At 39.9% G+C, this 13,681-nt stretch overlaps 1 protein-coding gene across 4 annotated transcripts in view; it reads right to left on the reverse strand.

Annotated features, from left to right (window-relative positions):
- Nucleotides 1-13,681, reverse strand: part of ACSL6 (acyl-CoA synthetase long chain family member 6) — a 55,060-nt gene that overhangs the window by 28,604 nt on the left and 12,775 nt on the right. For all 4 annotated transcript variants that reach the window (XM_067567458.1, XM_067567455.1, XM_067567457.1 and 1 more), the window contains exons 3-9: nt 11,991-12,105; nt 8,943-9,007; nt 8,061-8,162; nt 7,825-7,924; nt 6,032-6,210; nt 5,608-5,640; nt 1,610-1,661 (exon numbers count right to left, since the gene is read on the reverse strand). In XM_067567458.1, the coding sequence (XP_067423559.1) occupies nt 1,610-1,661; nt 5,608-5,640; nt 6,032-6,210; nt 7,825-7,924; nt 8,061-8,162; nt 8,943-9,007; nt 11,991-12,105 (646 nt within the window). The remainder of the gene's footprint in view (nt 1-1,609; nt 1,662-5,607; nt 5,641-6,031; nt 6,211-7,824; nt 7,925-8,060; nt 8,163-8,942; nt 9,008-11,990; nt 12,106-13,681) is intronic.

A 13,681-nucleotide genomic window follows, 5' to 3' on the forward strand; every position in this document is an offset into this window, starting at 1 on the left:
TGGCTGAGCATGCTGTGTCTGCAACATTCTCTGCCCAGAACACAGCAAAGGGTCACAATCTGATTCCCTACCATTGCAGGGTGTTGTTTTACCACTAGTCTGTCAGGTTAGCCTCTGGGACTCTTTCTTATGTACAGTGGATGCCATTACACTAAAGGCAAATACCAGGTAGTCATACTGACTTTGCTGTGTCCAATATTTAGAATGTACCCACCACAATGAGGCATTTATTCTGTACCATGGTCACTCTTTACTTTACAAAGGACAGCTGTTGTACAGTTCTGAATTGAACAACAAAACCTCCTTTCATACACTGATTTGAGTTCTATGCCATGCAGAACCTCAGGTATAACTTCCCATTGTAAAATACATATGATGCAGAGGAAAACATGCTTTTAATAGACTTGAAGCATGAAATACTGTACTTGGAATTGATACACAAGCACACTTACCTATTCTGTAATACAAGTCCTTCCCAGTAGATGGCAGATAACAATCCATCTCCTGTGCAGCCTGCTTTCTAAGTTTATCAAGCAACAGACAATTCTGTTCTCTGAAGGTAACTCGGCACAAGGCCATTCTGTTTCAGTTGATGACTCTTGCTTGGCTTACACAAAGGAAGCCATTTTGAGGACACTAGACAGTGTGACAGACAACCCCAAGAACAGGCAGATGTGGACAAAAGAGTGGTAGTATTTCAACCAGTATTTCAGGAATAAGATGCATTTCTGGAATGTGTTCCTGATTCACAAGTAACTGCCGCATGCTGTGATATGAATTCAGATTGGTGCTTGAAGATCAGACTGCGTTCTTAGAAGAGGACTGGCTCTAGGTTTGTATTTTTGTCTTTCTATTATGAAGTGTTACGCTTTTATGGCATGGTGGACACTGGGAATAGTGTCAGTTATGTTTACCTTTTTTTAAAAAAAAACTTCTGCAGAAAGAAATAAAAAACACCCAAATATACAGATACACAGTAAGTAGCATGAGAAAAAGTGCAGTGCCCAGAGATACACGAACAGAACATTTTCCATACACTTGCAAAATCATATTGCCAACATATATTGTTTAAGGAGTTACAGTAAAAATATTATTTGTATTTTTATACCAGTGTGGTCCAAGTTTTTAATTTAATTATTATAACTTTATATATATTTACACACACACACACACACACACACACACAATATATTTTTCCCCCTGAGTTAGATTGGCAGAAACCCTAGAGCTTTTTGTTTAAGTTCCTCTGCTGCATGGAGCATGGGTCACTTGCGGGTTTAAACTAGTGTAAATGGTGGATTTTCTGTAACTTGAAGTCTTTAAAGCATGATTTGAGGACTTCAGCAACTCAGCCAGAAGTTATGAGTCTATTACAGGAGTGGGTGGATGAGGGTCTATGGCTTGTAGTGTGCAGGAGATCAGACTATATGATCATGAGAGCCCCTTCTGACCTTAAAGTCTATGAGTTTAATATACATAAAACAAACATCATTCTTATATATATGTATGGCGGTTACAGATTGTGTTTATACATGGTGAGCTGTTTGTTATTCAGTGATTTTGGTCGTCTAATGTAATGCGTTAAAGGTTAAAATGACTGTTCTGTTACCTGTAGTGCCACTAGTAAAACAGACAATCGACAGATCTTCTGGTTGAGGAGGCTAGAAATACACAAAGAAAATAGAAAAATTATAGGGCCACAGGTTAGCATCATTACCCTTTTTGCTCACTTCTTAATTGAACCAATCGTATCTCAACCGTGTCATTTAGAGTTTCTTCCTGGTGTTTGCAAAAAACACATCATGTAATTCTTCCTCTATTACATTTGTCCATTTGGTCTAGATTCTTTCTTTTCCCCTAGGTTTTACTGCAGTGTGTTCAAGGAGTATGCTTTTGTCCATCATCCAAGATCCTTGCCTAGTTATAATGTGCTATATTCCCTACTGAAAGAAAACCACAGCCCTCAAGCTTCTGCATAAGAGCTGTTTGAACTACTTATTAAAAATAATGTTTACGCATTTGACCCCTTTAGGGGTTAGGAAATCATTTGCTAACAGATCCTGATTATCTTTATCTGTATTTGTTATTCATACATATCCAATATTTAGGATGAATTATATATAGATGATGAGTTGTTTGTTAGTCGTGTCATGTCCCTAAATCACATAGCATTTTTTTACTCCTTAACTGGATGACAAACTTTTTATTAAGAATAGCAATGACAAATATTCTAATTTCTGGCTGAATGCTCTTTTATTCTAAAATTAGGGACATTTTTGGAATGTATAGGCAGGTTTCTGTCTACAATGCATCCAGTCTTAATCTGCACAATGTAGCTAATATGTTCAAATGTTTGGATGTCTTAGTTTTTAGAAGCCCAGTTAGACACACCTCGGGCCTAACTTTTACTACTTTGTGCAGCTATCTGCAATTGAAGTCAATAGGATCAGTGAGTGCTCAGCAGCTTTGACAAAGTCCAACGTGTGTCAAGTTGGGTCACCAAAAAGTGACAGATGCAGAATTACAGACCTCTTTGAATATTTGGCAGCGTATGCACCCACCAGCAGCACAGCCATTCTTAGTAAAACCACATCTAAGTCATCAGCTTTCAAAATGCTCCCTACAGGTGCTTCTACAGTGCATTTTTCAGTTATAGAAACCCCAACAAATCTCCAGAGGTGGCAGGTGGAGGGCGATCCACTGAGAGCATATTGGGTAAACTTTGCTAATTATCATGTAAATCAATTTGACTTAGTATTAGAATTGAATTGTGCTACACATAGCTGGCTCTGCATGGATGACACACGTCATCTTCCACTTGAGCTGAACATAATTCATGACTGTGCCGTGACCACCCATTGTGAATTGTCATTTCTGGTTACTGTTTCATTTCCTAAGGAACGTTTACTGTGCGTTGACGTGATATGGAGTGTAAAATTAGACACAGCGTCACCAAGACCATGAAGATGACTTGCATCAGTACATGAATCCTATTCTTCTGTAATTCTGCAACTGCTATTTTAGGGTCCAGTCCTACAGTGTATCAACTTCAATAGAGTAGAGCTCCAAAATAAAGGTACAGGAGTAAGTGTTTGCAGGACCTGTGCCATTTTTACTCTATGAGAAAAAAATCCAACATGAATGAAACAGCTGTAGTCCAAACAAAGCCCTTTGATTTTCAGCATGACTAGTGACAGTAGGCGGAGCACTTTAAATGGTAGTGTCAGGGAAATAGGGATTTTCAGTGCAGTCAGGACAGGCTTTCCTTGTGGAAAGGTTGTCTTGGAAAGGAGGCGCATAAAGGGAAGTTCTGCTATTAGATATTACATCAGAGTAATAGTTCTTAGTCTGATTTGCAGGACTGAGAGTGCAGGAATCGTATGTGAACATAAGGTAGGAAGAGAGAGAAACAGGAAGATAAAAAGATTAGGGGACACAACTAATAAAGGGCTCTGGTTTTTGACCACAGGCTGTGTTGTAATGGGCCACTCTTACAAAAGAATGAAAGTTATCCCTTATCCTCAAATATATAACACGTTTCCTCACTGAAATAGAGAGGAGGCAATTCACAGATAATAGTCACTTGTCTTTTATAATAGCAAGATTAGACATGCCCAAAGGTAAACCAAAAAGGCTGAGTTTGTGATTTTAGGGCACAATCCTGTTGTGGACACACAAGTAAAACTACTGGGAGTTTTGCCTGAGTAAGGATTGAAGGTATGGACCCTTAATGTCCACCACTAAACTAATGCTACCCCCAGCTGAATTCTATTCTTTGATTTATAATTGATTAGATAAACACTGCTAAATCCATTTGGACAGATCCAAGTCCTGCTCTAAAAAGGTGGAAGAATGAAAGGGTCAGTGCTAACAGGGAACTGTTGCATTGCATTGTGCACACCTCATGAAAAGTCTCTTCTCTAGTGAAAGGCACTTAGGGCCTGATCCAAACTCAGTGAAGTCTACTTTAGAGCTGCATGAAATTTTTTCCTCACAAAGGTTTTTTCAAAGAGAAAATGCTTTTCAAATGAACCAAGAATATTCATTTCCAGCCACAACCTTAGCCTAAGGCACCCGTCTAGCCCCAGTGCTAAACCTATTCTAGACTGGACAACTGGCATGCTTCCTACCTAACTAAAGCCAGCAAACAAGACTCTGAGCAAAATGTAGACTTTGCTGGTCAACACATCTCAACCCCTATAATAGTCAGGACCAGGCAGCTACCCCAGCACCAAATGCTTCAATCTCAGCACCAATAACCACCCAAAGCCAGGATATCCCAAAGGCCCAACCTCTCAAAACAGAACGTCAACCAGCCGCAAGCCTAACTCTGGTCAGAAGCCATTATCGCACACCATCACTAGCCCTGGTGTAGGAAAAGCAAAGAGACCCAACCATAATATTCAACCTGCCAGACAACTAGCCCCAAACAAAATCCCACTCAAATCTACACTAGCCAACGCCTGCCTAAAGAGCAAAGCCATAACCCTAGCCCAGGTCTACCAGCTGGCTCCAACTCTACACATAGCTCAGGCCAAACTACCAGCTGCAACCTATCCCTAGTCCTGGCCCTCCTACTGACCCCCCAACACTACTGCTAACTTAGGGTTGTTATCATTGGTGATTCCCAATAGTAGCTAGGGCCTGCCCTCAGACTCAAACAATACGGGTCTGTCTACAAAGCAATCAGGAATTGGAACTGCAGCACATGTAGGAATACCTGAGAAAGCTTTGATCAAGGTAGCTCATGAAAAATATCAACGTGGCCATGGTAGCAAGGGCAGCAGCATTGGATAGCAGGTCGAGTACATAATAAGTGTCCTGGGCAGGACTGTGCTTTGATAGTTAGGCTGTGCTGCCTATCTGTAGCCCAAGACCCCTGGCAGCTTCAGCCATAGCCCATGCCTCCCTGCTGGCTGTTACTATTATCATACCCTGCCCCCACTCCAGGACCCCTCCCCACTTCCCATCATGCCCAGTCCAAACTCTCCTCAGAGCCATGTTGCAGCCCTAGTCCTAATCATCGCTTGGTCCACTTGCTGGCTATGACCAGAACCCTCATCTGTACCCGCATATCAGGCCCATGTTTTAAAGACGATGAATTTAATTTGCCCTACTTATTCTCACACTTTGCATTCATAAAGCTCTTCTCCATCCTCTATCATTGCTTCCTTGGGTTTATGCCTGAAGTTCCATTTAAGCATTCAGAGGATATAATTTAAGAAGCAAATAATGTACATCTCAGCAAATAAGATCCACTACTCAGACCGTTGGTGGACGATAATGGAGCACCTTTAGGATCCTTCTTTGTCAGTCACCTTCTACTAAGGCGTATACCAGACACTGCACTAATGAACTAATACCAGACACTACACACACACACACACACACACACACACACACACACACACACACACACACACACACACACACACACACACACACACACACACACACACACACACACACACACACACACACACACACACACACACAGTGCAGGCCTTCTGCTCAGTGTAGCAAATTATCCTCTCGATTTCATTTGTGACGTTTGTTTAGAGTAACTACATGCAGTGAAAGGTTGGAGAAAAGAATGACTGGACTCACCACAGGGACATGTCGGCTCTCACGGCCACACTCCTGAAAGAATTATATTAACAAAATCATTTCCATTCTAACTAACCCATGCAGGTTAACATGCTCGTTAATAAATTGCAAGTGACTGAAGAAACTGGAGACAGAAAGGAAGAGAAAAAAGAGCAGGAAAATCCTGCCCTGACATCTCTACAGGATCTGGTTTAGAATAAGGTGTATTCGCAGTAAAACCTTTGGAAAAAATTCATAAAACAGAAGAATCCAAGAGAAAGGAGAAAAAAAAAGCTGATCAATGTGCCCATTAATAATAACGTAACTTTATCCATGAGCAGCAGCTTCTTGTTTTAACTGAACAGCCACCTCCTGGATTTCATCAAGTAGTATTTGAGTTGATTATTGTTAAGTTTAACATTAACACAAGGGATAGGAACTTCACCTCTATTTCCTGCATGGATTGGACGTGAACACCACATCTCTTTCCTCTTTCCTTTAGATCCTTCTCAAACGGGTCCATCAGAATAATAGACTTTAAGCCTGGGGTTTCTCTTTTCTCCACATGATCCAGGAGGACTCTGGCTTTTTCTGGTTTGTCACAAATTACTGTGGAAATATCAGCTAAAAACAAAACAATTTTTTTGCTTAAATTTAACACTGGCTACTGCTTCACAGTTATTACTAAATCAGTCTTTGACAGTCATTTTATATTTATACCATGAGATCTTGGAATAGAATATATATTTTCTCTTAGGAAACAAGTACATTTTAGCATTTAAGCCTAGTTACTGTAAATCAACACTGAATAGAACACACTACTGTATTTGAAATTGAATATTTGTTTGCAGCACAAAGAGGGTTAGATGGACTGCTACAATTATTTTAGGATTCAATTAACATTACTGTAACTGCAGAAAAAATGGTATGAAGTGCTTGTTAAAAACTCTAAGCCGAAATGATAAAAAGAACAGCTGAATAGCACTGAGATAGTTCTTCTCGCTGGAATGATCTTGTCAGTGGCTTGTTGCTGTTATGATCAAGAGCTATCCTGCAGTTACAGAAGTCACAGCAAAGCTCTCCTTGAGCCAAGTTGAAATGCATCCTGGCTAAACCCTGGTCCCACTGAAGTCAAGAAAAAAACCTCTCACTGACCTCAGTAGGAGTTGGCCATCTGTGCAACATGTAAGATGAAGTGGAAAGAAAGGGCATAAAAAGAGAAAGAATATTTTAAAAAAGGAATAAACATGTCCTCATCTTGTGTCAATTGTTCATTGTAAATTGACAGCTTGCACTAGCTGAGGATCTGGCCCATTCTTTAAATAAAAATATAAATTAAACATGTCTCCAGAGGTCTTGAGGAAAACGATTTTTAGATCAAAGAAACCTCCCTCATGAGAAAGCAGTGTGTGTTCAGGATTCTCATTTTTCATCGGGGATATCAAGTGAGATGCCGCTAAAAATTTTTCCCTGCTTTTGCATTAGTACAGCTCAGACCAAACCCTGCAAAACGAGGGTGCAGCCTGGTGTTGGGCTTCTGGACACAAGAGAAAGTCTTTTGATTTTGCTCTTAAAGTCCTAAGCCCTGATCTTGCACAGTTTGAAACTGGTGCTTAACTTTAAGCATGTGAGTTGTCTCATTGGCTCCTCTGCTTAAAGTTAAGCATGTGCTTAAGTGCTTTGCAGAACTGGGACCCTAGAACCTTAAAATTCTATGTGTAGGTAGCGAGTCTAATTTTTTAATGGGATTTTTTATGTATTACATAATGGAATTTACCTTGCCAGGCAGGAAATCCCGATAAGACAGGTGAAAAGTTAAGGCTCAAGATCCATAATGTTTAAAGTAAAATGCATGCATAAAGCAAGGTTATTAAATGATAGGATCAAATATTAGCACTTGTCTTTAGAACAAAATAAACAGTAATGGGCTAAAGTTGTTACAGGGAAAATGTATTACATATTGGGAAAAAATTAACACTCCACTCAGTTCACCAATAGAATAAACTGCAAGGCAATGCATGCTAGATAGGTACAAAGTGTATCCATCAGGGATAATTTCCTGCCATGATACACAGAGATATACTATATAATCCATTTTAGGTTACTTCCAACCAAAACAATTCACTGAGCCAATGCATCTGCCTTTAGGAAAGCAGAAGAGAAATCAGTCATTCTGCAAAACAAAATGACTTTTTGAGAACCTTATACTCAATGATATTTATGAATGACTGTTTTTACCTGTGTTGATAATGAAACGAATGGCTCCATGGCCTAATGTGTCATACAGGGGGACCACCACCATGGAATAGGTATAGCAAGCCAGCTCAGAAATGATCCACTGGAAGGAGATGTTAAAAAGAGAAAAGGGGAGGGGAGGAGTCATTTAAATACTTAATAATGAGATTAAATTTTAAAGGTGAGATCATAACTCAAAAATATTGTTAATACTGCATGAGGTTACATGAACATCTCACCTCTGGACGGTTTTGTGCAAAGACCCCAATAAACTGACTTGTTGATGGTTTACATCCCTGTTGGAGTAACCCTGATCCTAAAGCCTCTGCTCTTTCAGAGACCTAGAAGTGGGAGAAAAGTGGATGAGAGAGAGGAATGTAAGCCCAGCAGCAGACACAAATGAAACCTAATCTGTAATGATGGGCTCTAATCTCAGTTTGTTTGATAACACATAAAACAGACGCTGGTTGTTTCTAGCCATTAAAGAACTCATGACACTGTTTGGCATTCACCCTAATGCCCTGGTTAAATTCCAACTTGAGAAATTAATTCTGCTTACTTAAAACTCCCTCATCACTTGAAATGGTTCTGGTGCTCTTTATTTCTGGTCTTAGAGCTAATCAATAGCTTATTTATTTCAGTGTGTATAATACTTTGCATGCTATTACATGGCTGCTCCACCCAGAAGTCACTGCATTTCAGTGGTGAGAGAGGCAAAGTAATCACATTTGATCACATCCGTACACTTTACACATGAGTATGCCCACTCAAGTCAATGGAACTACTTCCGTGAATGAAGTGATCAGGATTCAACCTAGGGTTTGTAATTCTCCAAAGCTTTGGCTTGTGAAAGATGATCTGTAAATCAATACTACTACTAGTCAATCCCTGAGACAGCTCAATGGAAGTGAAAAGTGCTAATAGCAGCTGCCAGAAGGCGTGCAGAGTCTGAGAGGATCCTGGCTCAAATGAAAACTAGCCGGTAACTGAAAGTGGTAAAATGGCACATTATCAGCCCCCAGTTTAGCACGTGAACTGTTAGAAGGATTCTTTTAAAACTGCTTCATCTAGACAGAAAGAATAAGAATTCTTGGTGAAAGAAAGATTCATGGTAACCTCACCTCTTTATACGACAACCACTGGTAAGGCTGCTTGGGCTTTCTGAATCCTAGACAGGGGCCATTCTCTAAATAAAATAAACAGATTACGAAAGTTATGGGGGCCTTAGAGCCAAGTGCTAATGACTGCACAGCACCCCGAGCACCTCAGCAGTACAAGGTCCCTCTAAAAATACATCATCCATGGTTATCATCAAGGTCAAGCCATGTTTCTCTGAGGCAGAGCTCACACCACGTTCTATCAAATTAAAAGGAAGACAGCCCTGTATAATGGGGCACTGGATTCTGGACCATTCTGAGCCTTCACTCAACATCGCAGAGGTGGTGGTGACACTGAGCAGGCCCAGTGCACTATTAATCCAGCTTTTCCCTAAAACAGCATGAACGTCATTGTCTGATAATTGCTTTCGTTCTAATTGTCACCTCCCACAGGTCTGGCTGCCCCTTAATTGAAGCCCTAGGAAGTCAAAACTATTCCTAATAAAAAATGCATTTCTCTGGAGAAGGAGTGGGGGACATACAAGTGTCTTGCTGTGAAAAAGAGGAGAGCAATACTTGGAATGTTAAATTGCCTTTCTTCCTGTACCTCACCACACATAACCCACCTCTTATATACCCCCTCATCACCAGAGTAACAAACTGCATCATATGCAGCAGTTATTATTCTGTTGAGGGTTCTGGTAGCATTAAAACACCAACCATTTGAGAATAAAGCTCATGTGTTTTGTTCAAATCCAAACAGGATCACAGCAAGGGCCCCATGAATTCTGCAGCAGGCTTGACCTAAATTCTGTGGCAAGGAGCCTAGATACTCAGATTGTAAGCTCTTTGGGGCAGGTCTTTTTGCTCTGTGTTTGTACAGCACCTAGCACAATGGGGGTCTGGGTCCATAACCAGGGCTCCTAGGGACTACAGAAACATAAAATAAATGAATTATTATTATTATTATTATTATGTGACAGGGTAGCAGACAGGAAACTCAGAAAGCTTCAAATACATGTTAAATATGAAGGTTTTTACTGCATTTAATGTAGAACTGATACAGTATTCCAGGTACCATTTAGTTTTATACTGAATATAATTAATTGTGCCCTACTCCTACATTTAATTTGTAATTTACTGCAAAATTTTGTATTGAAAACCCTTAACTGCCTTGTAAAAGTTGCCGAAGCTAGGGTTTCTGGCAGCTGGGAAGGACAAAGTGGGAGCTTTAGGCATGAGGGAAGTTCTGGGAGGCAATTGAGGACTGTGGGACTCATTTGCTGGATGTTCCTGCTAAATGAGAAGTTAACCATGTTGCCATTTAAACCATCATAATTAGGTTTCAAAGTTAACATCTCATAAAGGTAAGGGGAGATCACACACCTTCCAAAGCTATTGTTTCAGGCTGTCTACAGACTCAGGCTGATTTGCACTTGGTTCAAGTTTGGAAGGCTTTTCCCCCTACAACCACAAAAGCTAGAAACCTTTTTCTTGACAGTAGCGCATGTATTCCTTTCACTTAGTCCATACATTCCATCCTCTTCACATCCCTCTCACACACACCTGTTTGTTTCTCGTCCCTTCAGCGTACCACTTCCAAAATTATTTCTGTATTTACATTTTTAAGATTTTTGCCTTAAACTTCAGGTGCAGTAAAAAGGACAAAACAGTGTCAGACACCTTGACAGAGTTCAAGACCAGGATATTTACAATTTAGATATTATAAAGGTGGGGAAACTGAGAAATGGTCCATGTTAGAGCTGGCATTAGAGCTGGCATTAGGACTCGAATTCACAGCTTCCAGTTCAAGACCTCTCTAACTCAAAACCCATATTGTCAGGACCTGTGTTTGCAGAGTCCTCATTAATAAAGGTCAACATTTTTTCAGGTTCTTTCCTTCCCCCCCTGCTCCTATCAGAACCTTGCAAGAGCACAAAAGGAAAAGCTGGTGCTTAGGAGGCTGACAAAGGCACGCCTTAAGAGTCATCATCTTGGAGCTCCTTAGACTCTCCCCTGCTCCTGGCTCCCTAGTGCCCTATCCACTGGACCAGTCCTGCCATACCAAAATCTCAGTTCAAATAAATAAATGCAGACAAAAAATGCTTAATAATTCTATCCATCTAAACCAACAGTTGGCAGGTTTTGTAGCAACTGTAATTTTTATTAGCACTAACATGATGCTTTCTTGAGGACATTTCAAACTACAAAATTAGTGTCAACTAGGACAGAGGGAGATTTTTTGCTTGCTCCCTTTAGTTTAATTTCTGCAAGATAAATGTATTGTTTCCACTTTCTGTTCCCTGTATCCACGGTTTTATCCCTACACAATTAAAGCAGCACTTTTTACAGTTAAGTGTGCCAGCTGTAGGTGAACTCAGAAAGTTCAGCAGAGGAAGGGGTTTAGTTTACTTGCTAAACTGAGAAGACGGGACCTTACAAAACGTCTGCCATTTACCCAAGCAGGGTCTAATTTTGCAAGCCCTCTGCATGTGGAACTCTGCAGTCATTACCAGGGGAACTGCAGGTGCTCAGCAGCTCTGGAAACCAAACTATTTATTAAGGTGCTTAAATATGAATTTGTGTGTCCAAGATTAAAAATTATGGCCATAGGATAACATCTTCTAAAGTGCCAAAGTGATTTCAGTGTTTATGAAAGCCAGTGGGATTTAGTGGCCTAAGCCATTTTGGCACTTTTGGAGATGCAGCCACACTCCCCACTGCAGTAAAAATGCCATGGCTTCCGTGCCTGTTGTAACCTGTGAAGTTCTACCATGGCTGAATGCTGGTTTCTGCAGTTAAGAATCTGACTATGCCTTGGTCTTGCTCACCTTCTGCACTCAAAACTCTGACAGGCCCACATTTTCCCTAGCCAGCAAGGCCCAATCTTGGTCAAGGGCAAAGCTCTCATTGATTTGACTGGGAGCAGGACTGGGTCCCCAATACTCCACAGCTGTTTTCTCCAAAGACAACAGACTCAGTTCTACCCTCTGACCAGTGCTGAGATAGCAGCATTGTAGCCCACCTGGGGTTTAGTCAATACAATGATCTTTACATATCATCATCTCTTACCAGATATGTTAAATCCCCTTCGAAATACTTCATACATTGTCCTTGCGTCGTCATAGTAGTGAGTTAATAATTGCGTGCTGTCACCTATCACAGACCGTCGTGCTCCTTCCCAGCCCTATGGGAACCAAACAAATATAGTGATCGGATGAGAACCTTTTGAAAGAGACAAAAAAATCCAAAACAAAACAAAAATCAACAACCCAACACAACCTTCTTTGGGACCTGGTCCCATAGTGCACTACTTAGGCCATGACAGCCTGCGCATAAAATACAGGATCAGGTAAGTTGGTGTCATAAACCTAGAGTGTGATAGAATTGAATCATGAATATGCCATAAACTTATATTATAACCAGTGTAATGCATCAGCCTGAGCATTACAGGTGCTCTAATATTTTTTGTGGGAAAACGTATTGAATTATATTCTTGTGTTAGGCTTCTCATAAATATTTGCTTTTGGCTAAAACTGTATAAAAGTCAGACCGGCAGGTTTGCTGTGATTTTCTTTAACCCACCACAGAAACCCTGCTGTTCTGTTTCTGTAAAAATAAGAAGGTAAAACAAAGTCATGAGGGCTTTATAAAATTAAACACTTTAAGATAAACAGCTTTAAGATACAATAGGATCTCTTGCTAAATGACTACAAATGATGAAGTCCCTAGGTAAATTGTTTTGGTGGTTAATTACCCTCACTGTTAACATTTTGCACTATATTTCCAGTCTGAATTATTCTAGGTTCAGCTTCCAGCCACTAGATATCGTTTAATTCAATACCAAGTCCCACAAGGAGCATTGCCATACCTAGTGAACACAGAGAAGTATAAAATAATAACTCAGACAAAAATCAATAAAGCTAAACACAAGTTTTGAGAAGTTCTATTTATCTATTCTATACTAATACCTATTCTAGTATTGATGAAGCTTGCAGAAGGCAAAACATCTTTTTATTCTTGTACCAGATCTTGGACTTCAAAACAGCATTGATAACAATGGGACAGAAAATAGTTCAGTCTTTCTGGAATAGGTATCTTTTAAAAAAACATACTAGAACTAGGCAACTGTTCTTAGTGCTGGTTGAAACAGGCCAATTATTTTTGTAGGAAATTTTGATAATTTTGTATTTTTCAGGAAATTTCCCTCAAAAACTTTAGTTTTTCAATTAAAAACCAAAAGCCAAATATTTTTTAGTTTACAGTAAAAATGCTCAGGTTGCAAAATCCAACTGTTTAAAAAAACAAAACAAAACAAAACAACAGAAACAAAAACAAAACAAGCCAGAACATTTTTATTCATTTTTTTCCATAAAAATTTTTGTTTTGGTCAAAAAATCTGTTTTTCATTTAAAAAAAAAGTTTTGACCAACTCTAATAATTGTATGTAAAGGTCTTGATCCTGCAAACATTTATAAATGTGCTTAACTTTACTACCATGAGCAGAGCCATTGAAGTCAGTGGGCCTACTCATGATAGTAATGTTAAGTACATGTGTAGGTGTCTGCAGGACCAGGACCGAAGTCTGGACCTATCTATCAAATTCAGCCCTGGCATAAGAGGACATAGCTCCCACTGACTCCACATGGAAGTGCACCTGTTACCCCAAAGCTGAATTTGATCTAAAAATTCAAAGAAACAGTCCCATTCAAATTCCACCCTCATACAGGAAAAAGGTATCTCAGTATGCTAGCACTGGCCAC

The sequence above is a fragment of the Emydura macquarii genome, unplaced genomic scaffold (genome assembly GCF_026122565.2).
Source record: "Emydura macquarii macquarii isolate MOO-44397 ecotype Brisbane River unplaced genomic scaffold, CSIRO-AGI_Emac_v2 contig_2768, whole genome shotgun sequence".
Lineage (NCBI taxonomy): Eukaryota > Metazoa > Chordata > Testudines > Chelidae > Emydura > Emydura macquarii.